Source organism: Macaca nemestrina, chromosome 7 (genome assembly GCF_043159975.1).
Source record: "Macaca nemestrina isolate mMacNem1 chromosome 7, mMacNem.hap1, whole genome shotgun sequence".
NCBI classification, from domain to species: domain Eukaryota; kingdom Metazoa; phylum Chordata; class Mammalia; order Primates; family Cercopithecidae; genus Macaca; species Macaca nemestrina.
The window spans coordinates 72746986-72767600 of NC_092131.1; the positions used below are offsets into that span (position 1 = coordinate 72746986).

Sequence of the window (20615 nt, forward strand, 5' to 3'; positions counted from 1 at the left end):
CTCACTGTCACCCTGAGCTTTTCCGGTGGGGAGCGACAGAGGTGGGGGCTTTTACCCTCCCTTGTGGGCAGGGCTCGAAAGCAAATTTCCCTGCTGAGTTTTCCTTTTGTGGTGCCTGTGACCACGAAGGAGGCTGCCCCAGGAATCCCCACCTATTTTTAGCTCCAGTTCAACACCCTGCCGACAACAACCCTCCCATATACCTCTATGTTAATTTCCAGTCTTGTTGCTGAGCTGGCCTAACAAATCGATAGACTCAATGTTGAGAGTAAAAAGACAAAGTGAGGTTAAGGCCTTTAACAATGGAAAGCTGCAGTGATGCCCTGATGCTTAATACATCAAATGGCCTCCTGTACTACTTTTATAAAACAATTTAGTATATGTTCATATGTAATAGTAGTTGAATGAAGTTCTCTGTGCTCAAAGTCCAAGATGTGAAGTCTACCTGGATCTAAACTGCCTAGGGTTTCCTCTTCAAGGGAAACTTTCCTGGGAAATAAACTGTTCTAGATGTTGCCTTAGTCAGACTGCAAAGCATACATCATTCTTTGTATACCAATGGGCTTTTCATTTAAATATTGGTTGTATTAGTTTATGTATACTCTATTAAACTGGGTCAAGCTCCTGAGCTTATGAAATGTTGGTGTTGAAAATACCTCTGCTTCTGAAAGCCATTAAACAGCATCCCAGAAGGGCAGCAGGTGGGCCTTAGCCACCACACCCCTAACTGGGCCAGCCAGTCATATGTCCATGGGCCGTTAGCCTTGCAGTCCTCAATGAGAGGTCTGAGTATGCATCAGTTTGTCAGAGGCCTTTCAACCAACAACGCTCATTCTCATGCTGCTTCCTTCCCACCATTCTATGTCCCCAATGCATTTCTAACATGGGGAATACTCCAGGCAAATGCTCATCTATTCCTTTAAACTAGAGCTTCTGCCCCAATTTCCTGTTAGATCTCTTGCCCTGGGGAGCTGGACTAAGCAAGCCTCCAGGACATCACCTATCTCCTTAACTCCTTAACCGAAGGTTTGAAAAGGAGCCTTCCCCCCTACCCTGGGCTCCACCCGAGATTACTCTCAGGCAACAGAAGAGAAAGAGGACACTATCTAGGTCTATTTATAATCTGTTCACTTCTACTCATGTTCAATTCCTCTAGGACAGGATGGGATATGGTGGCTCTGATGTGCCCCCATCCTCCTGATAGCCTTTATTTCAGAGTGTCTGCATCCTTTGTAAAATGGGAATGAGCACCTTACTCACCTGAAAGCAGAAGCTGGACCCTATGGCCTCTTGAGATAATTTCTAGATAGAAAAGAATGAAATCGATTGCATGCAAAGTGAGGTATTAACGGAGGAGGAGGGTCCAAGAAAAATTGGGACAAGTATGAAGCAAAGGGGATACTCATACCTGAAACAATGGCAAGGGAAGCCCAGGGTAAGGGAGATACAGAAGAAATGAATGTCTCCTCCCCCCACAGCAGCCCCTGCCCCACCCAACACTATTCCTAGTTAAAAACTATCATGTTTAACTAGGGATCAAAATATGACACAAGCAATAACTAAGGAGTATGAGACAATATGTGGCCCAATATTCAAGACAAGCTGTAAGAGCTAGAAGGATTTAAAAGAGGGCACAGCGCCCAAGAAGAGGAAGACAGAAAAGGAGTTTTGGAAAGGGTGGGTCCTGGCAAGGAAGCTGAAAGAAAGTGGTCCTAGGACAGGGAGGGAGAGGCCTGCATGAAGGCCAGAGCAGCTGGCACGAAGTGTTGGTGCTGGGGGGAAATGGTGATGAGGAGTGGCTGGGCAGGGTGGAGTCTGACTCTGGAGGACTTTAAATACGGCTGAGGAATTCAGACCGTTTCCTGCAGGCCACGGTAGGTCAACAGAGGCTGTTACAGGAAATGATATGATGAAAATGCGTTATCAGAAGCCTCAGTGAACAGATTTAAGCCGGGCACGGTGGCTCAAGCCTACAATCCCAGCACTTTGGGAGACCGAGGTGAGTGGATCACCTGAGGTCAGGAGCTTGAAACCAGCCTGACCAACATGGTAAAACCCCGTCTCTACTAAAAATACAAAACTTAGCCAGGCGTGGTGGCACATGCCTGGCTACTTGGGAGGGTGAGGCAGGAGAACTGCTTGAACCCGGGAGGCAGAGGTTGCATTAAGCCCAGATTGCACCACTGCACTCCAGCCTGGGCAACAAGAGCGAAACTCTGTCTCAAAAAAAAAAAAAAAAAAAAAAAAGAGAGAGAGCGAGAGAGATTTAATTGTATAATTGTAACCTTTTTAGACTGCTTGTTTTTTTTTTTTTTTAAACCACATGAAGGTATTATGTTTCAACTTTAAAAATAATTCATTTTTGCTGGGCTTGCGCCTGGAATCCCAGCACTTTGGGAGGCCTAGGAGGTTGGATTGCCTGAGTTCAGGAGTTCAAGACCAGCCTTGTCAACATGGTGAAACTCCATCTCTACTAAAAATACAAAAATTAGCTAAGTGTGGTGGCGGGTGCCTGTAATCCCAGCTACTGGGTAGGCTGAGGCAGGAAAATCACTTGAACCTGGGAGGCAGAGGTTGCAGTGAGCCGAGATTACACCACTGCACTCCAGCCTGGGCAACAGAGCGAGACTCCATCTCAAAACAACAATAACGAAAAGTACCAAGAAGCTACCATGGTACAACACAGCCTGCACTACTGTGGGGACAGTGAGGATGGAAGGAAGAGGATGGTCCGGGTGTCATTTCAATAGCAGGATGCACTGAGCTGACCGGCAACAGGCTCTGAAGGAAAAGTAACACTCACAGATAAAGTGGGGTCTTTCCCTTGGGACTGTGTTAAGTGACGCACCACAATCACAACTTCATATCCAGTCTCAGTGCACATCCTCAACTCAACTTTCCTAAATTCCTCTTCTCAAGAATCCGTGATGCCTCAAAGAAAACTTCCTCCACAAATGGCCAGAAGATGTCACTGCAGACAGCACCATGCATATACTGTGTTCCTCGTGTTAGTGTTCTGCCTTGCCATTCGTGAAGGGAAAATTCCCCCTTGCCTCCCTCCCTAACTCCCATAGCCCCCGCTCCTGCTCTGTGTGTAGCCTCTTCCCTTTACCCTGTGACTCCCATCCTCCTGCCCTGAAATCCAGTGAGGTGCTTTCCTCATGCCCTGACAACGTGGAGGTGGACCTGACCCCTAAAAGTGGAAAAGCCAACAATGAGACTGGGTTATCTGTGTGCTTCTCTGCTCTCTATTCATGATGTACATTTAGATTTCTAGCAAAACCCATACCTGTGCTGTCAACCTCACCCATTTCCGCCTAGCCTCTTGAGTTTCAGTCAATGAGTACGGGGGCATCCCATTCCCTCTTTTCTCATACTCTTCCAAACTGGCCCAATTTTCAAATATTAGCATTTAAAGATTTGGTGATGCATTAATCTGCTTCACTTTCTGAAAATATCAGTGTTTTTAGCAAAATAATCACTACACGTTAGCCTATGAACAGCCCTGGGATATAAGAAATGATGAATATTCCTAAGTCAAGCTAAGCGGCTTATCCAAAGGGACTGTGTCACAGTCATGGGACTGGACTCTGACAGCTGACACCTGGTAACAAAGAAAAAATGTTCCAGGCCAATTTCTCCTCTTTTTTTCTGCTCATGGCTTCTATTTGTGATCCATCTCGCTCTGTTTCTCATTTGCTTTCAGTGTTTAAAAATAGGCTGGGCGGCCGAGCACGGTGGCTCACACCTGTAATCCCAACACTTTGAGAGGCTGAGGCGGGCGGATCACGAGGTCAGGAGTTCAAGACCATCCTGGCTAACATGATGAAACCCTGTCTCTACTAAAAATACAAAAATTAGCCAGGTGTGGTGGTATGTGCCTGTAATCCCAGCTATTCAGGAGGCTGAAGCAGGAGAACCACTTGAACCTGGGAGGCGGAGATTGCAGTGAGCCGAGATCACGCCACTGCACTCCAGCTTGGCAACAGAGCAAGACAACATCTCAAAAAAAAAAAAAAAAAAAAGAAGAAGGAAAAAGAAAAGACAAAAATAGTCTGAGCATGGTGGCTCACGCCTGTAATCCCACCACTTTGGGAGGCCAAGGTGGGCGGATCACTTGAGGTCAGGAGTTCAAGACCAGCCTGGCCAATATGGCAAAACTCCATCTCTACAAATAATACAAAAAATAAGCCAGATGTGGTGATAGGCACCTGTAGTCCCAGTTACTAGGGAGGCTGAGACATAAGAATCACTTGAACCCAGGAGGCGGAGGTTGCAGTGAGCCAAGATCACACCACTGCACTCTAGCCTGGGCAACAGAGCGAGACTCTGTTTCAAAATAAGTAAATAAATAAACAAATAAACAAACAAACCTGGCCAGGCCAGGTATGGTGGCTTACGCCTATAATCCCAGCACTTTGGGAAGCTGAGGCAGGTGGATCACCTGAGATCAGGAGTTGGAGACCATCCTGGCCAACATGGCGAAATCCTGTGTCTACTAAAAATACAAAAATTAGCCAGGTATGGTAGCATGTGTCTGTAATCCCAGCTACATGGGAGGCTGAGGCAGGAGGATTGCTTGGGCCCAGGAGGTCAGACTGCAGTAAGCCGTAATCATGCCACTGTACCCCATCCTGGGTGACAGAGTAAGATCCTGTCTCAAAAAAAAACCAAAAAAAAAACCTAAGAAAAACTTTCAGAAACTATATTCTTGTGGTACCCTTCCCCACTAATAGCCTCAGAGACAAATCTCAATTTCTAATACTCATCCAAGCACTCTAGGGTTTTACTCCAGATAATAGAGGCTCTAAAAGGAAGTCTGGGAAAGGCATTATTTTAGTGCTTACAAGAAAGGGCTCAGGAACAAGCTTCCTAAATCCTTACTCTGTAATATGAATCTATCTCTTAGCAGCTCTGATTCTGTTTTGCTTTTTCCTAAACAATTCCCAAGGCCTTAGACTATAGCGGGGAAAGGGTCTACCTCTCCATGTAGTTTCCATTGGTGGATACAGCTTAGGCTCCCTCTGAGAAGGATCATGAGTTCTTTACCTAATTTCAGTGCCAAAGAACAAGGGCCCCATATCATTTACGTCTCATCCCCTGCCAAGTACCAGGCTCTTGTGTGGAAGTTCCCTAGTGCTAAGTATCCTCATACCCTGACTAAACTCAGAATGCATTTACATCCAAGACAAAATAGCAAATACATTGGCATGCAGGGGAAATGCCTTAAGCCTCTACCACCTTCCTGATCCAACTACTTCTCCCTGAACATAACAGACCATGAACAATGCTACACACCTATAAATATTATTTGGTTACCGCCAACAAACCATGAAAAGAGAGAGCCAGGAATTTTGGCCACGGGTGACACGTGCAGGCCTCCTCCTTCCCTCACAGCAGGTTACCCAAGAGCCAGATTGGCATGCAGTTAGGGCACCAGCAGAGCAGGCACAACTCAGGAGATGTTTACTGAAGTCATCTGATTCCTTAAAACAACATAAGTACCTATTGTGAGAAATATCAGAACTTTGTTGGACTTATTATGCTTATTTTACAGTGTAGTATTTAAAAATTGCTTTGGGGTAGGGTGCAGTGGCTCACACCTGTAATCCCAGCACTTTGGAAAGTGAAGGTGGGTGGATCACTTGGACCCAGGAGCTCAAAACCAGCCTGGGCAACACAGGGAGACCCATCTCTACAAAAAAATTAAAAAATTAGCCAGGCACTGCCAGGTGTGGTGGCTCACACCTGTAATCCCAGCACTTCGGGAAGCTGAGGTGGGTGGATCACTTGAGGTAAAGAGTTCGAGACCAGTCTGGTCAACACAGTGAAACCCTGTCTCTGCTAAAAATACAAAAAATGAGCTGCACGTGATGGGGGGCTCCTATAATCCCTGCTACTCGGGGGGTCTAAGGCAGGAGAATCGCCTGAACCTGGTAGGCAGAGGTTGCAGTGAGCCAAGATTGCACCATTGCACTCCAGCCTGGGTGACAAGAATGAAATTCCGTCTCAAAAAAAAATTAGCCAGGCACAGTGGCATGTGCCTGTGGTGCCACTGCATGGGAGGCTGAGGTGGGAGAATCGCTTGAGCCCAGGAGATTAAGGCTACAGTGAGCTGTGATCACGCCACAGCTCTCCAGCCTAGGTGACACAGCAAGACTTTGTCTCAAAAAAACAAACAGGCTGGGCATGGTGGCTCACATCTGTAATCCCAGCACTTTGGGAGGCCAAGGCGGGTGGATCACCTGAGGTCAGGAGTTTGAGACCAGCCTGGCCAACACGGTGAAACCCTGTCTCTACTCAAAATACAAAAAATGAGCCGGGCATGGCAGTGGGCGCCTGCAATCCCAGCTACTCAGGAGGCTGAGGCAGGGGAATCACTTGAACTGGGGAGGCGGAGGATGCAGTGAGCCAAGATCATGTCATTGCACTCCAGCCTGGGCAACGATAGCAAAACTCTGTCTCAAAAACAAACAAACAAACAATAATTGGTTTGAGGGAGGAAAAATTCACTTTTCAGAGGTTAGAGCCCCCTAATTCCAACCCTGCCTGGCAGAAGCAGCCCTGCACATCATGGATGGACACACTTTGTCCCAGTCTCCTGTCACACAGGAGCAGAGACCCCATGATGCCAAGAGCAGAAGGTTGTGCCTCCCGCAAAGCACAATTAAAACATCATACTGTGGCTGAAAAAGAGGTTGTAAACTCGGAGCTTATAGGCTCTATTTAACCAATAGATGCAGAAATGCCTTGTGTTTAGTTTTCATCATGTTTTTATGTTTGTTTGAGTCAAGGTCTCACTCTGTTGCTGAGGCTGAAGCTCAGTGACACAATCACGGCCCACTGTAGCTTCAACGTCCCAGGATCAAGCGATCCTCCCACCTCAGTCTCCCAAGTAGGCGAGACTACAGGTGTATGCCACCATGCCTGGTTAATTTTTTCTTTTTATTTTTATAGCGATGGGGTCTCACTATGTTGCCCAGGCTGGTCTCAAACTCCTAGACGCAAGTGCTCCTCCTGCCTCACCCTCTCAAAGTGTTGGAATTGCAGGCATGAGCCACGGAGCTGGGCCAATTTTTTTATTTCTTGAACAATAGAAGGTCACTACTGAACTGAAAGTGCTACATGCCAAAAGTTGTCTGAGCGAAGTATGAGGGAGGTATACTCCCTGACCTAAGCTGCTGGAGATCCCACTCCTTTCCGACTCAAATGGTCTGCTTCACTCATCTGTGAAACCTGCCTGCTCCCAATGCGTAAGTATTTGAGTTTGAGATCCTTTAAAGCTTTAATCCCCATTAAATTGCAGAATTTGTAGCAAAGGAAACACATTAAGGATTTGACAGTCTTATTTTTGCTTCACTACAAATGAAGGTCCTGACAGCTGTTTTTCCGGGTTTTTTTTTTTTTTTTTTTTTTAATTGACACGTAGTCTTTCTCTGCCGCTCAGGCCAGAGTGCAACGGCACGATCTCGGCTCACTGCAACCTCCACCTCCCAGGTTCAAGTGGTTCTCCTGCCTCAGCCCCCCGAGTAGCTGGGATTACAGGCACCCACGATCACGCCTGGCTAATTTTTGTATTTTTAGTAGAGATGGGGTTTCACTATGTTGACCAGGCTGGTCTCGAACTCCTGATCTCAGGTGATCCACCTGCCTCAGCCTCCCAAAGTGCTAGGATTACAGGTGTGAGCCACTGCCCCCAGTCTTGTTTTTCTATGGGAAAAGATCCATAGCTTGGGGGCTCCATGTTCTGAAGAGGATGCAGACAGTTGCTACCAGTCTAGCAGGGAAGAAGACAACACGAGACTGAAAGCAGAATGTAAGTTCAGAATTTCACAGTGGGGCTCCCAGTCGGGAGTGCACCTGCCTTGCTCTTCAGGAACTCTGTCATGGCTCATCTCTCTTCCAGCCTAGCTGCACTGAGCAATGGGTACCCTGATTCCGGAGTTGACTTTGCTGGAGCCAAAACAATTTAGTTTTAGTTGGCCAGGCCAGTTGACACAGGCCACCCTGCCCATATCATCAAGAAAAGCTGAGGATTTTGGACCACCTGGTTGAACTTGTAGACTCTCTCCATGGCACTTCAGGCAATAGGTTTTGTCCATACTGTGCTTGTTCCATGCAGGAGGAGTGCCTGAAGTGCCTGCAGCCAAACCAGGCCCTGGTGATGCTCCTTTTCCCAAGGGGGTGCTCCTGGAGCATCACCGGCCATCCTGTCATTTCCTATGGCTGCGTCCTGGGCCAAAATACAAGCAGCTTTGAGATGTAACTTATTATTTTGCCTTATGCATTAAAAAGGCCAAATAACATTAAAAATGAGTTATCTAAAGTTTTTTGTTTTGTTTCGTTTTGTTTTTTGAGACAGAGTCTCGCCCTGTCACCCAGGCTGGAGTGCAATGGTGCGATCTCGGCTCACTGCAACCTCTGCCTCCTGGGTTCAAGTGATTCTCCTGCCTCAGCCTCCTAAGCAGCTGGGATTACAGATGCGCACCACCCCGCCCGGCTAATTTTTTGTATCTTTAGTAGAGATGGGGTTTCACCATGTTGGCCAGGCTGGTCTCGAACTCCTGACCTGATGATCCACCCACCTCGGCCTCCCAAAGTGCTGAGATTACAGGTGTGAGCCACCGCGAACAGCCTACAGTTTTAACATTTTTTTTTAAATGGTTATGGTTAGCTAGAATGTTTGACAATGAGGAGAAAAATCTGAGTGCTGAAGGGTCCATAAAGGTCTCTTTTTTTTTTTTTTTTTTTTTTTGAGACAGGGTCTCAGTCTGTTGCTCAAGCTGGAGTGCAGTGCTGCCATCATGGCCCACTACAAACTCTACCTCCCAGGCTCAAGCGATTCTCCCACTTCTGCCTCTGGAGTAGCCGGGACTACTGACTCCTGCCACCACACTCTGCTAATTGTATTTTTTGTAGAGACAGTGTTTCGCTTTGTTGCCCAGGCTGATCTCCAACTCCTGGGTGGCAAGCAATCCTCCCGCCTCGGCAACCCAAAGTGCTAAAATTACAGGAGTGAGCCACAACTCCCGGCCCATAAAGGTCTTTCTAAATCAAAACCAGACCCTTTTGTTGTCTTCTGCCCAGTCTGCTCATGGTTTTAATTTCCAAGTGTATATTCTTTTTCACCCACGTTGTAATGTTTGTTGACTTAAACCATATAGATGATGGGGAAAAAAACCTGTTGGATCACATTATTCAAAACTGTTTCCCAGAGTTGCAGGAAAACAAAAGGTACCTCCTTGGGAATCTCCACTGTAGGGACAAGTCATCAAGGCTCAGCACCTCCCAATTTTTTCAAAAGGCACTATGACAAATCAAGGAACGCCTGTGCCTTACTCTTACCACTAGGTGTCACACGAAACAATCAGGAATAAAGACCACCAGGTCCTGAAGGCTACCAGAAATATAAAACCATAGAAGGTGGTGCGAAACCTTATTCCTCAGATATTTTTATTTTTCATAACCATTTTTATACCGGAAGCCAAATATCTTCTTCTGATGTATCCTCTATAATTGGAACATTTAGAGTTTGATGTTTCTGTACATGTTTAAAAGAAGTGAATTTCCCCAGATGGGGGTGGGTGGACACCCACCCTTTATTTTCCCTAACAGTTGGAGTAGAAAATAGTTTTGAGTATATTCCAAATTATAGCGTAGTCAGTCTGATTTTCGCAGTGTGTTTTCAAACGTGTTAATACTAAGACTGCTTTGGCCAAATGATTCATATACTGCCAAGGGGTTCCTGGGTAAATTTCTATGCATTTCAGTTTCTTTTTAGGGAAGTAGGAACAATATCTGTCTTACAAGATTCGTTCTGAGAACCAACAATGTGGTACCTAAGGCACTGGAATTCTTTCAAAAATTTATACCCTGACATTTCCAAGAGCCATGGTCACCCTTACAAAGGAGAATTAGGCACGCATTTGTAGACACTATAACTTTTAAGCTACAAAAGACCTTAAGTAACATTCAATCTAATCTTATTATAGAAGTAAGTATACCACAAAAAAAGTTAACTGACCCCTCCAACTAGTGTGCAGTTAAGACTGCACTTGAGATGCCCCCCTGTGGTCCCTGTTTCACCTTGCCTCAATCATTGTAGAACTGCATATCATAAGCCTACAGAGACAGTGGTGTCTATCCCTGGGAAGTTTTCATTGTAACATATGATCATTACTACCCTGGAGGTTCTATCTGATTTTAATTTTTTTCACTTCATACTTGGTCTCTCTCTATTGAGTCAGATTTCTTACATTCTAATATTAGGGGAGGGGTGGAGATTTGAAGAGAGGGGAAGGATTGGTTAGTACATGGCCAGTCAAGGTAAAGATGATTGCAATCATCACCAGAAATCTCTGCAGAACTACAGAGGGCTCCTGGGACTAATTCTGAAGAGCTCTGACCGAAGTGTGCTTTATTTTGCCTGTACCAATTCTACCAAGTAGATGAATTCAGTCCATGGCTTGCAGGCTTGGAGGTGGAGGTGGGATGGAGAGCATAAATTACATTTCTGCAGGTGAAACCAGAGCATAGTGAGCCAAAACCCCTTTCTACCTGGGTGGCATGAATGGGTCCAACTGCTACTATCCCCCAGGACGAGGGAGCAAGGCGGGGTGGGCAGGATGGGAGGATGGGGCTGCCTTGAGCCTCCTGCAGGATGACTGGCAACTACTTTCTTAGCGGTCCTTAAGGTCCAATCGCGGTTAAGGCACTAACTAAACTCATTCTTCAGCCTCCTTCTCTAAGTGCTCCTCGAATTGCTCAGTTTAGATGCCCAGAAGTAGGCTCAGGATCCATTCTCTGCGGCAGTACAATGTAGGTCAGATAGCATGAATGCAACAGCTACTTATGAACACAGTAGCTACTCTGTTATTGCAAGGTATCCACAACCACCACTACAAAGATTAACACCTTGCTTTACTTGGGGGAAAAAAAAAAATCATGGTCCTATTCAGCAGTTTCCCCATACAGGGAGAGTTTGCCCCTCCCCCACTCAACAAGGCTGTTCATCCCTAGGAAGTGATTGGAAGTGATTTGAGAGTTTTCCAAGGATTTAGGCTTTCCACTCCTCCAAAGCTTTCACAGTTCTACCTGGCAGAGGTGCGTGGGGGGTAGGGGAGGAAGGGCGCGAAGCTAAACGTCCCCGTGCTGCAATGAGCCTGATATTAGCAGAAACACAAGAGCGGCCTGCAGCCCCATAACCACAGTGCGTCCTTCCCCTTAGAAGTCTGGGGAAAGCAAATCCCTACGCCCAGCCATCATTTCCACTCTTGCGTTTTCAAAAGATCAAAAAACGGAAAGGACCGGCAGGTTGGCAAACCCCAAAGAGGGACCGCCCATCAGGTCGGCGTCCTTGGGATCTCAGCAGCCGACGACCCCAATTCAAATCGATCGTGGGAGACCCCAGGGAAAGAAGGTTCACTTGCAGAGAGACAGGATTACAGGGTGCAGGCTGCAGGGAAGTACCGCGGGGAAGGGGGCCTGGTCGGAAGGACTTTCCAGCCACTTGGCACTCATCAAAAAGTTCCCTGTCCGTGACCCCAGTGGCTCATCGCAGGGAGTTTCTCCGACGAACCCCAGCTCAGGGTTTAGGCTTCTTTTTCCCCCTAGCAAAGGACGAAGCCAGTTCTCTTTTCTGGTCTGACTGGCTTGGAAATTCCCCGCGCCTGACCCCGCCCCAGAGAAATCCCCAGCCAGCGTTTATAGGGCGCCGCGGCGGCGCTGCAGAGCCCACACCAGCCCGTGCCGCCGTCCCGCCCGCCAGCGCCCCAGCGAGGAAGCAGCGCGCAGCCCGCGGCCCAGCGCACCCGCAGCAGCGCCCGCAGCTCGCCCGCGCCATGTTCCAGGCGGCCGAGCGCCCCCAGGAGTGGGCCATGGAGGGTCCCCGCGACGGGCTGAAGAAGGAACGACTGCTGGACGACCGCCACGACAGCGGCCTGGACTCCATGAAGGATGAGGAGTACGAGCAGATGGTCAAGGAGCTGCAGGAGATCCGCCTCGAGCCGCAGGAGGTGCCGCGCGGCGCGGAGCCCTGGAAGCAGCAGCTCACCGAGGACGGGGACTCGTAAGTGGCGCAGACCCGGAGCCGGGGGTCCTCGGGAGGGCCGGATGCGCGCGGCCGGGGAGTGGGAGGCGCCGGGCCTGGAGCCCGAGCTGGGGAACTAGCGATGCAGCCGGGCTGGCGCCGCGGCGCCCCGGGGCTCCTGCACCGCCCCGAACGCTGCAGGGCTGCAGGGCCGCGCGGGGCACCGGCCCGACTCGGAGGGGCGGCGGCTGGGCCCTGGTGGACGGCAGCGTCGCCACACGCCCCCTCCCCCCAGGCCTGTCCTCTAGGCCGGGGGCGGGGCGGCAGCTGGGACGCGAAGTCCCCGGTTGCTTAAGGCGGGGCGGGAGTTTCTGGCCGCTGGCGGGCGCCGAGCAGCCGGGAGGGGAAGTACAGGGCGTTCCGAGCTGGCGGGAGGGCGGGGCGGTCTGGCCGGCGCCCGCCGGGGCCGCGGGGGGAGGGGGGCGGAAAGTCCCTGGGCGCCTGCCAGGAACACTCAGCTCATAATAACCTCGCGGAAAACACCGCGGCCTCGGCCTCCAGAAACCCCGGCCTTGCGCAATCCCCCGCAGCCCGCGCCTCCCTGGGCCCCACGCGGTGCACTCACCACCCCTGGGGTTTTTCCCTCTCTTCCCCACAGGTTTCTGCACTTGGCCATCATCCATGAAGAAAAGGCACTGACCATGGAAGTGATCCGCCAGGTGAAGGGAGACCTGGCCTTCCTCAACTTCCAGAACAACCTGCAGCAGGTGCGCCGCTTGCCTGGCCCGGGCTCTCTAACTCTGGGATGGAACTGATGTAGCAAAGTCACCCCAGATCCTTTCTGAATTCAGGGCCACTGGGCATTATTCACCCTCACCTTTTACTTCACGTCAGCCCACATCCTAGAGAGTAAAGGAAATTCCACTGATTTGGTGAGGTCTTTGTGACCCACCTGGAGTCTCTGCTATTTGCTAGTCCTCCCCACCCGCCTGTCTAGGAGGAGCAGCACCCAACCAGGAGACACGGGTTCAGGGGAACTCAGGGTGTGGGTTTGGTCCCTGGCTTACTTTCTCTGGTCTCTCCTGCATTCGTAGACTCCACTCCACTTGGCTGTGATCACCAACCAGCCAGAAATTGCTGAGGCACTTCTGGGAGCTGGCTGTGATCCTGAGCTCCGAGACTTTCGAGGAAATACCCCCCTACACCTTGCCTGTGAGCAGGGCTGCTTGGCCAGCGTGGGAGTCCTGACTCAGTCCTGCACCACCCCGCACCTCCACTCCATCCTGAAGGCTACCAACTACAATGGTATGTCTGCCTCCCTGCCCTGCCCCACCCCCTCAGGTGGCAGGTGATGTGGAGAAGGGGCAGGTGGGCCAACTTAAGGAGTCGAGGCAAGAACTTAAACTGCCAGCATTTGAAAGGTTGAGAAAATATGTGTGCAAAGTGCCTGTTGGATGCCTTTATAAAGTTCCTTCAGAACCCAGACGGTGGGTTCTTAAAATTCAGAAGATATGACTATTTGTCCCATAAAAGAATAGGTGAAAGGAGTGAGGGTTGAAACAGGTGGTTATACTTTTTTCATTTTGTTCTTCCAGGCCACACGTGTCTGCACTTAGCCTCTATCCATGGCTACCTGGGCATTGTGGAGCTTTTGGTGTCCTTGGGTGCTGATGTCAATGCTCAGGTTAGTGCTTCCTGCCTCCGATGCACTGAGTCAAGTTCCTCGTGCTCATGTTGTGAGCAGAAATTCCAAACGCAGCCATAAGCATCTCAAATTCCTTTTGGTTTCAGGAGCCCTGTAACGGCCGGACTGCCCTTCACCTTGCAGTGGACCTGCAGAATCCTGACCTGGTGTCGCTCCTGTTGAAGTGTGGGGCTGATGTCAACAGAGTTACCTACCAGGGCTATTCTCCCTACCAGCTCACCTGGGGCCGCCCAAGCACCCGGATACAGCAGCAGCTGGGCCAGCTGACACTGGAAAACCTTCAGATGCTGCCGGAGAGTGAGGATGAGGAGAGCTATGACACAGAGTCAGAGTTCACGGAGTTCACGGAGGATGAGGTGAGTCTGTGAACTCCTTGGGCTCTCTAACTAATGAGGGACCATTCCCTTCACCCTCCCGGGCCCCTAGAACTGCTCCTTATCAGAGGGGTATCTACATAATGAGTCTCTCAAATTTCTGTGCATAACCAGTATCCCAATAATGTACCTTTTTTTTTTTTAAATAGCTTACCCTTTTTTAAAGAAAAGCATTTTTTAAAACATTTTTAAAATGGGAGTTAAAGGCAAACTCCCTCAGCCTGTAAAGTTCATTGTATTTGGGCTATGGAGAATGGAGTCCAAGGGTTATTTCCAGTAGCGGCCTCCCCATCCCAGTGGCTTGGCAGAGCTTCGGAAGTTTAATGTGTCTTCTTTCCCCTTGTTTTCAGCTGCCCTATGACGACTGTGTGTTTGGAGGCCAGCGTCTGACATTATGAGCGCAAAGGGGCTGAAAGAACATGGACTTGTATATTTGTACAAAAAAAAGTTTTATTTTTCTAAAAAAAGAAAAAAGAAAAAAAATTTAAAGGGTGTACTTATAGCCACACTGCACACTGCCTGGCCCAAAACGTTTTATTGTAGTGGGATCAGCCCTCATTGTGTTGCTTTTGTGAACTTTTTGTAGAGGACAAGAAAGATCATTGAAATTCCAAGAAAACTTCTTTTAAACCTCACCTCTGTGGGGTTTTGGACGTTAGCAAAAATTCATGGAAGGACCACATTTTATATTTATTGTGCTTCGAGTGACTGACCCCGTGGTATCCTGTGGCATGTAACAGCCAGGAGTGTTAGACCTTTCAGTGATGTGGGGTGAAAAGTTAATACCTGTCAAGGTTTGTGTTACCCTTCTGTAAATGGTGTACATAGTGTATTGTTGGTAATTATTTTGGTACTTTTATTATGTATATTTATTAAACAGATTTTTACAAATAAGTTATCCTGATCATTTTCTTCCTGTTCTGAAGTTCCATCCTCCGGCAGAGGTGGAGGTGGAGCATTGTAGGGGAGCAGGGAACTCCCAGCAGCTTCTCACACCTGACACCCAGCCTCCAGCAAAGCTTTGCAGGCACCCTGGGCTCAGTGTGTGGGAGGGAGGCTGTTGCAAGGTTATAGGAAATACCAGTCTCAGGCTTGGGGTGGAAGTGTGCTGCTTGGCCTGTGGTTGGAGAGGTCTCCATTGTCATTCAGTCATCCCTTGATTTCAACTGTTGCTGGACCCTAACTGCCAGTTGAGGAAATTATTTTGGCCAAGAAGAATATGCTGAATTCATATAGAGCTGGGAAAGATCTCACTAATACAGGAAGTTCTTAAGGACATAGGCTCAGAAATGGGACTGTACTGACATTTGTTAACAGATACCTCTGAGCCTCAGTTTTCTCATTAGCTGGGCTGTTCTGAAAATTACATAAGACAATCCACGTAAAATGCATAGCATAGTGGCAGGCATGTAGTGCTAAAGAAAAACAAGCTGTTACACAACATCCTTTATGTCATACCAGGAGAAACAAGCGCAGAGAGAATGTCCTGTCCACGGTCACCTTGCAGGAGAGGTAGGTGATTAACATACTTAACACGCACTTATTTTGGGGTAAACATCTTTTAAGAGCATTCCATCTGTTTATGTGTTTTGTTACTGGCTGTAGTAGAAAAGTAATAAAGACTTGAAGGGTCTCTTATCAGTTCAGTCTACTGATTGTACTGAATGATTCTACAGAAGCAAATGTCACAAGAAATCAGTAATGTGGAACTTGACTTAGATGCTCTATCTTGAGGTTTTCATCTCTAAAACGGCTCTCTTGCCTAGGTAGAAAGAAGAATAAAGATGGGTACACTAAAAGTTCAGACTTTATTGCTGTACAATATAAAAAATCTGCATTTGTACCCTGTAAACATTTTTATTAAAAAAATTTTTTGAGATAGGGTCTCACTGTTGCCCAGGCTGGGGTGCAGTGGTGCAATCACAGCTCACTGCAGCCTCAAACTCCTGGGCTCAAGCAATCCTCCCAACTCAGCCACCTGAGTAGCTGGGACTACAAGCTTGCACCACCATGCCTGGCTAATTTTATCTGTAGAGACAGGGTTTCTCTATGTTGCCCAGGCTGGTCTCGAACTCCTGGGCTCAAGAGATCCACCCACTGTGGCCTCCCAAAGCACTGGGATTACACGTCTGAGCCACCACACCAAGCCAAAATATTTTAGAGGAAAAAGTAAAGTTACTGCATTCTAGAAAATGCAGAGTAGTGTATAATTGCAATTTATGTCTTTGACTTATACCTAAGAAAAAATTATTACATTATCCCTTTCCTGATCCACAAACGATGTCAAAGTCAAAAGAATATGGTCACCTTGGACCAAAAAGGAGCCAATATTTAGTGGTCTTCCAGATATAAGGAGTGTTACTACAGACTGGTTAAAGCCAGTCTGCCCCAGTTCTTTTTTTTTTTTTTTTTGAGATAGAGTCCCGCTCTGTCATCCAGGCTGGAGTGTAATGGCATGATCTCTGCTCACTGCTAGCTCCACCTCTCGGGTTCAAGCGATTCTCCCTGCCTCAGCCTCCCAAGTAGCTGGGATTACAGGTGCCTGACACCACACCCAGCTAATTTTTGTATTTTTAGTAGAGACAGGGTTTCACCATGTTGGCCAGGCTGGTCTTGAACTCCTGACCTCAGGTGATCCGCCTGCCTCAGCCTCTCAAAAAGTTCTGGGATTACAGGCATGAGCCACCGCGCCCAGCTCTGCCCCATTTCTGTAGCCTCAGTCCATCTGGAACCCAGCACTGGCGGTCCCTCTACCAGTCTTATTCTCTGTCAAAGTGCCCGGGTTCTTCACTGAAATTCCTTGTCCCTCCCCAAGCACCTCAACACAGGTGTTAAATGACCTGCCACAGGAATTAGGTCAGTTAGGTTCAGCTCTCAGCTAAGTGGGAGAGGTAAGATGGGAGTGGGGGCGATATCCCCACCCTCATTCTGAAAAGAACAAAGGTTGGAAACTTGGCTCCCCAATTTTGGAACGATGCCCTTAGTGCTTTCTACTCAGTCAAACGTGACTCTTCTTCCCTCTGTAAAGGGGTTAAATTTGTGCCAATTCACCCATACACTGTCTCTAGTTCTGTGCTAGGTTGGAGAAACAGGACAAAACTGTGTGCCACCCCCTCATCCCCAGCCTCCTTAGCTTCCAGCTCTTGCTTAGGGGTACCACCCTCCAGCGTCAAGCAAGGGTGGGGCCCTTCTCACCCACTTGGGCCCAGTCTCCCACCTTTCTAGGCTTCAGCTTTTCTTCTTTCTAGGTTCTAAACCTCAGAAAAGGTTCTGTCATCTGCATAAATCTTGAGGTAGCTGGGCCCAGTTAAGCACTGAAGGCTACCCTGGTTCCTTACTCTCTAGTTCTTCTCCCCATTTCTCATCCCCTTTTCTTTCTTTCTTTTCTTTTCTTTTTTTTTTTTTTTTTTGTGATAGGGTCTCACTCTCTTGCCCAGGTTGGAGTGCAGTGGTGTGATCTCGGCTCACTGTAACTTCTACCTCCTGGGTTCAAGCGATTCTCCTGCCTCAGCCTCCCGAGTAGCTGGGACTACAGGTGCACACCACTACACCCGACCAATCTATATATTTTTAGCAGAGATGGGGTTTCACCGTGTTGGCTAGGCTTGTCTCGAACTCCCGACCGCAAGTGATCCGCCTGCTTTGGCCTCCCACGGTCCTGGGATTACAGGTGTGACCCACCACACCCAGCCCTCCCTGCTTTTCTTTTCTTTTTGTTTTAAATGTATTATCTTTCTGTCCTGCCTGTTGGTTGGGTGACTGGAGCCTGGAGTTCCCTAAAGGAAAATTTTAGAAGGGAAACATTCTAGTCTGTAGAAAATCTTCAAATTCCTAAGCAAACAAGAGCAAAAGATCTCAAAGCAAACAGGCCAGCAGACGGAGAGCCTTCTTTAATGCACTTTGATTTCCTCCAAGAAGTTACAGATCATGTGGGGACAAGTAGGACTAAGAATGCCTAGAGAGAGGGAAGTGATATGAGGGGGAAATAATACGTCACATCAGCAACTTCCTTGAATTCGGTTCCTTGATTCCTTCTGCCTTCCTCATCCATGAGGATACGTTTCCTGTAGAGGCCATGTGTACCAAGCCCTTCCAGAAAGTAAGGATTTTTCTTTAAAGAGGGAACAAACTAGTCTGAGCAATCTGAAGACCTTCCCCTGGGGCCTGGAAATTCGGAAGGCTGGGAGCTTGGGTGGATTTGCATGGAAAGTTCAATTGCTACTGGAAGTGATTAAGTGGTGACAGAATTGAGTCTGTGAGATGGCTCTTCCTTCCCCCCCACTTCCCACCCCCGAACACCCCCACCCCCCCACCGCCACCCCACCCCCGGCTTTCTGCCAGATTTTCATTAACTTGCCTTAAGTGTAGCTGAAATTTCATTTGGCAAGAAAAGTCTGAGTTGTGGAACTCCAGTCTGAAACATGCCCAAGAAACATTCCCCAGCCAAGAATATCCCAGGCTGTTTCCCCACTGAAAGAGAGCGTTACAGAAACTGAAACTGGACCTCACCTGTGTTTCCCTCCTAAAGAACTGCAACTCTCCATCCCATTCCTTCATTTGCCTCAAAAAGAACTATTCTCCAGGCCTCCCACCAAGGAGGAATAAGCCATGGCCTCTGCCCCAAAGAGCTCCTTGCTTAGGTGGAGAGGGAGACAGAGAAGCGCACAGAAAGGCATGGTGAGATGAGAGCCCATAGCACGAGAGCTGAGCCCAGGCACCAGCGCGGAGTGGGGGTGGGAGAGACCGGTCCAGAGCTCACATTCCAGTTAGCTATTTACCTGCCAGTACTATATTATCTTATCCCATGCCCCAAGTGACTGTGGCAGGCACCCTTTTCACAGGGGGCAGGAAGTATGACCCAGCTTCAGCCAATCTGAGTCACTGAAAAGTAGGACTGGACCCTGAACACTGACATGAAAACAGGGCCAAGGCCCACAAACCGGCCAGCAATCCAGGTAAGTGTGACCAGGTGTGGGGGCTCACGCCTATAATTCCAGCACTTTGAGAAACTGAGGCAGGAGGATCATTTGAGCCCAGGAGGTCAAGACCAGCCTGGGCAATATAGGGAGAGCCCATCTCTACCAAAAAAAAAAATACATTAAGGCCTGACGTGGTGACTCACACCTGTAATCCCAGCACTTTGGGAGGCCGAGGCAGGCAGATCACTTGAGGCCAGAAGTTTGAGCCCAGCCTGACCAACATGGTGAAACCCCATCTCTACTAAAAATACAAAAATTAGCCAGCATGGCGGTGCACGCCTGTAATCCCAGCTACTCGGGAGGCTGAAGCAGGAGAATCGCTTCAACCCAGGAGAGGGAGGCTGCAGTGAGCTGAGATCACACCACTGCACTCCAGCCTGGGCAACAGAGCGAGACTCTGTCTCAAAAATTTTTTTAAAAAGTATATATATATATACACACACACATACACACACACACACACACACATAAAAACATATATCATATGTGTGTGTGTGTATATATATATATAAACTTTAAAAAGAAAACAGCAAAAAAACCCCAGCTAAGTGTAATAAGGGAGATGGCTGACACAGCACAAGGCCAAAGGCATAATCATCAGGGCTCCAAGAAAGGAATAAAATCTTGAAGGAAATGTACTTGAAGGATGGAAATCTGGTTTTATTTTTTAATTTTTTTTTGAGATGAAGTTTCGCTCTTGTTGCCCAGGCTGGAGTGCAAATGGCGCGATCTCAGCTCACCACAACCTCCGCTGCCCGGGTTCAAGCAATTCTCCTGCCTCAGCCTCCTGAGTAGCTGGGATTACAGGCATGCACCATCACGCCTGGCTAATTTTGTAGTTTTAGTAGATACGGCATTTCTCCATGTTGGTCAAGCTGGTCTCTTTCTCCCTACCTCAGGTGATCCGCCCGCCTCAGCCTCCCAAAGTGCTGGGATTACAAGGCGTGAGCCACCGCGCCCGGCCGGAAACCTGGTTTTAAAATGAGCTTATTTGTACCTGTGGTATTAGATTCCTGCGGTGTGCAGGCTGACCTCTGACTAAGCATTGGAACTGGAAGGAGTGGAGAGGCAGCTGCTCCCTCTCTGTGACCGAGTCCCCACTGCCCATGGTGGAATATGAGAAGTCTTAACAAGCAGTTAACTGAAAAGCATCAGAGAAAATCTTAAATAATAATTTCCCCTTTAATATTGCTGTCATTCCATATATTTTTACAATTTCTTAAGTATAACCTATATGAAAAATAGTCAGCTACTTAAAGGTAAGTTTTTATTTTATTTACTTATGTTTTTGAGATACAGTCTCACTTTGTCACCCAGGCTGAGGTGCAGTGTCACAATCACGGCTAACTGCAGCCTCGACCTCCCAGGCTCAGGTGATCCTCTTACTTCAGCCTTCCAAGTAGCTGGGATTACAGATGTGTGCCACCACACAGGGCTATTTTTTGTATTTTTTGTAGAGAGGGGGTCTTGCCATGTTGCCCTGGCTGGTCTCCAACTCCTGGACTCAAGCTATCCTCCCACCTCAGCCT

The 20615-nt window shown here is 48.2% G+C and overlaps 1 protein-coding gene and 1 pseudogene across 1 annotated transcript; one reads left to right on the forward strand and one right to left on the reverse strand.

The window, feature by feature from the left end:
- Positions 1–11842, reverse strand: part of LOC139364011 (dnaJ homolog subfamily C member 8 pseudogene) — a 26557-nt pseudogene extending 14715 nt beyond the window's left edge.
- On the forward strand, positions 11735–15001 carry LOC105477978 (NFKB inhibitor alpha). The gene is made up of 6 exons (XM_011734904.3): positions 11735–12067; positions 12687–12795; positions 13123–13333; positions 13624–13712; positions 13820–14089; positions 14458–15001. The coding sequence occupies exons 1-6, from the start codon at positions 11841–11843 to the stop codon at positions 14503–14505; spliced, it is 954 nt and encodes a 317-aa protein (XP_011733206.1). The 5' UTR covers positions 11735–11840; the 3' UTR covers positions 14506–15001.
- Positions 15002–20615: the final 5614 nt, after the last annotated feature.

What these genes read in the sequence shown, in the direction of transcription:
- LOC105477978 (XM_011734904.3), top strand. Translation starts at nt 11,841, where the DNA reads ATGTTCCAGGCGGCCGAGCGCCCCCAGGAGTGGGCCATGGAGGGTCCC. An exon ending in CTCACCGAGGACGGGGACTC is followed by an intron (nt 12,068 to 12,686) that starts GTAAGTGGCGCA and finishes TCTTCCCCACAG; the next exon opens with GTTTCTGCACTTGGCCATCA. An exon ending in GAAGGCTACCAACTACAATG is followed by an intron (nt 13,334 to 13,623) that starts GTATGTCTGCCT and finishes TTGTTCTTCCAG; the next exon opens with GCCACACGTGTCTGCACTTA.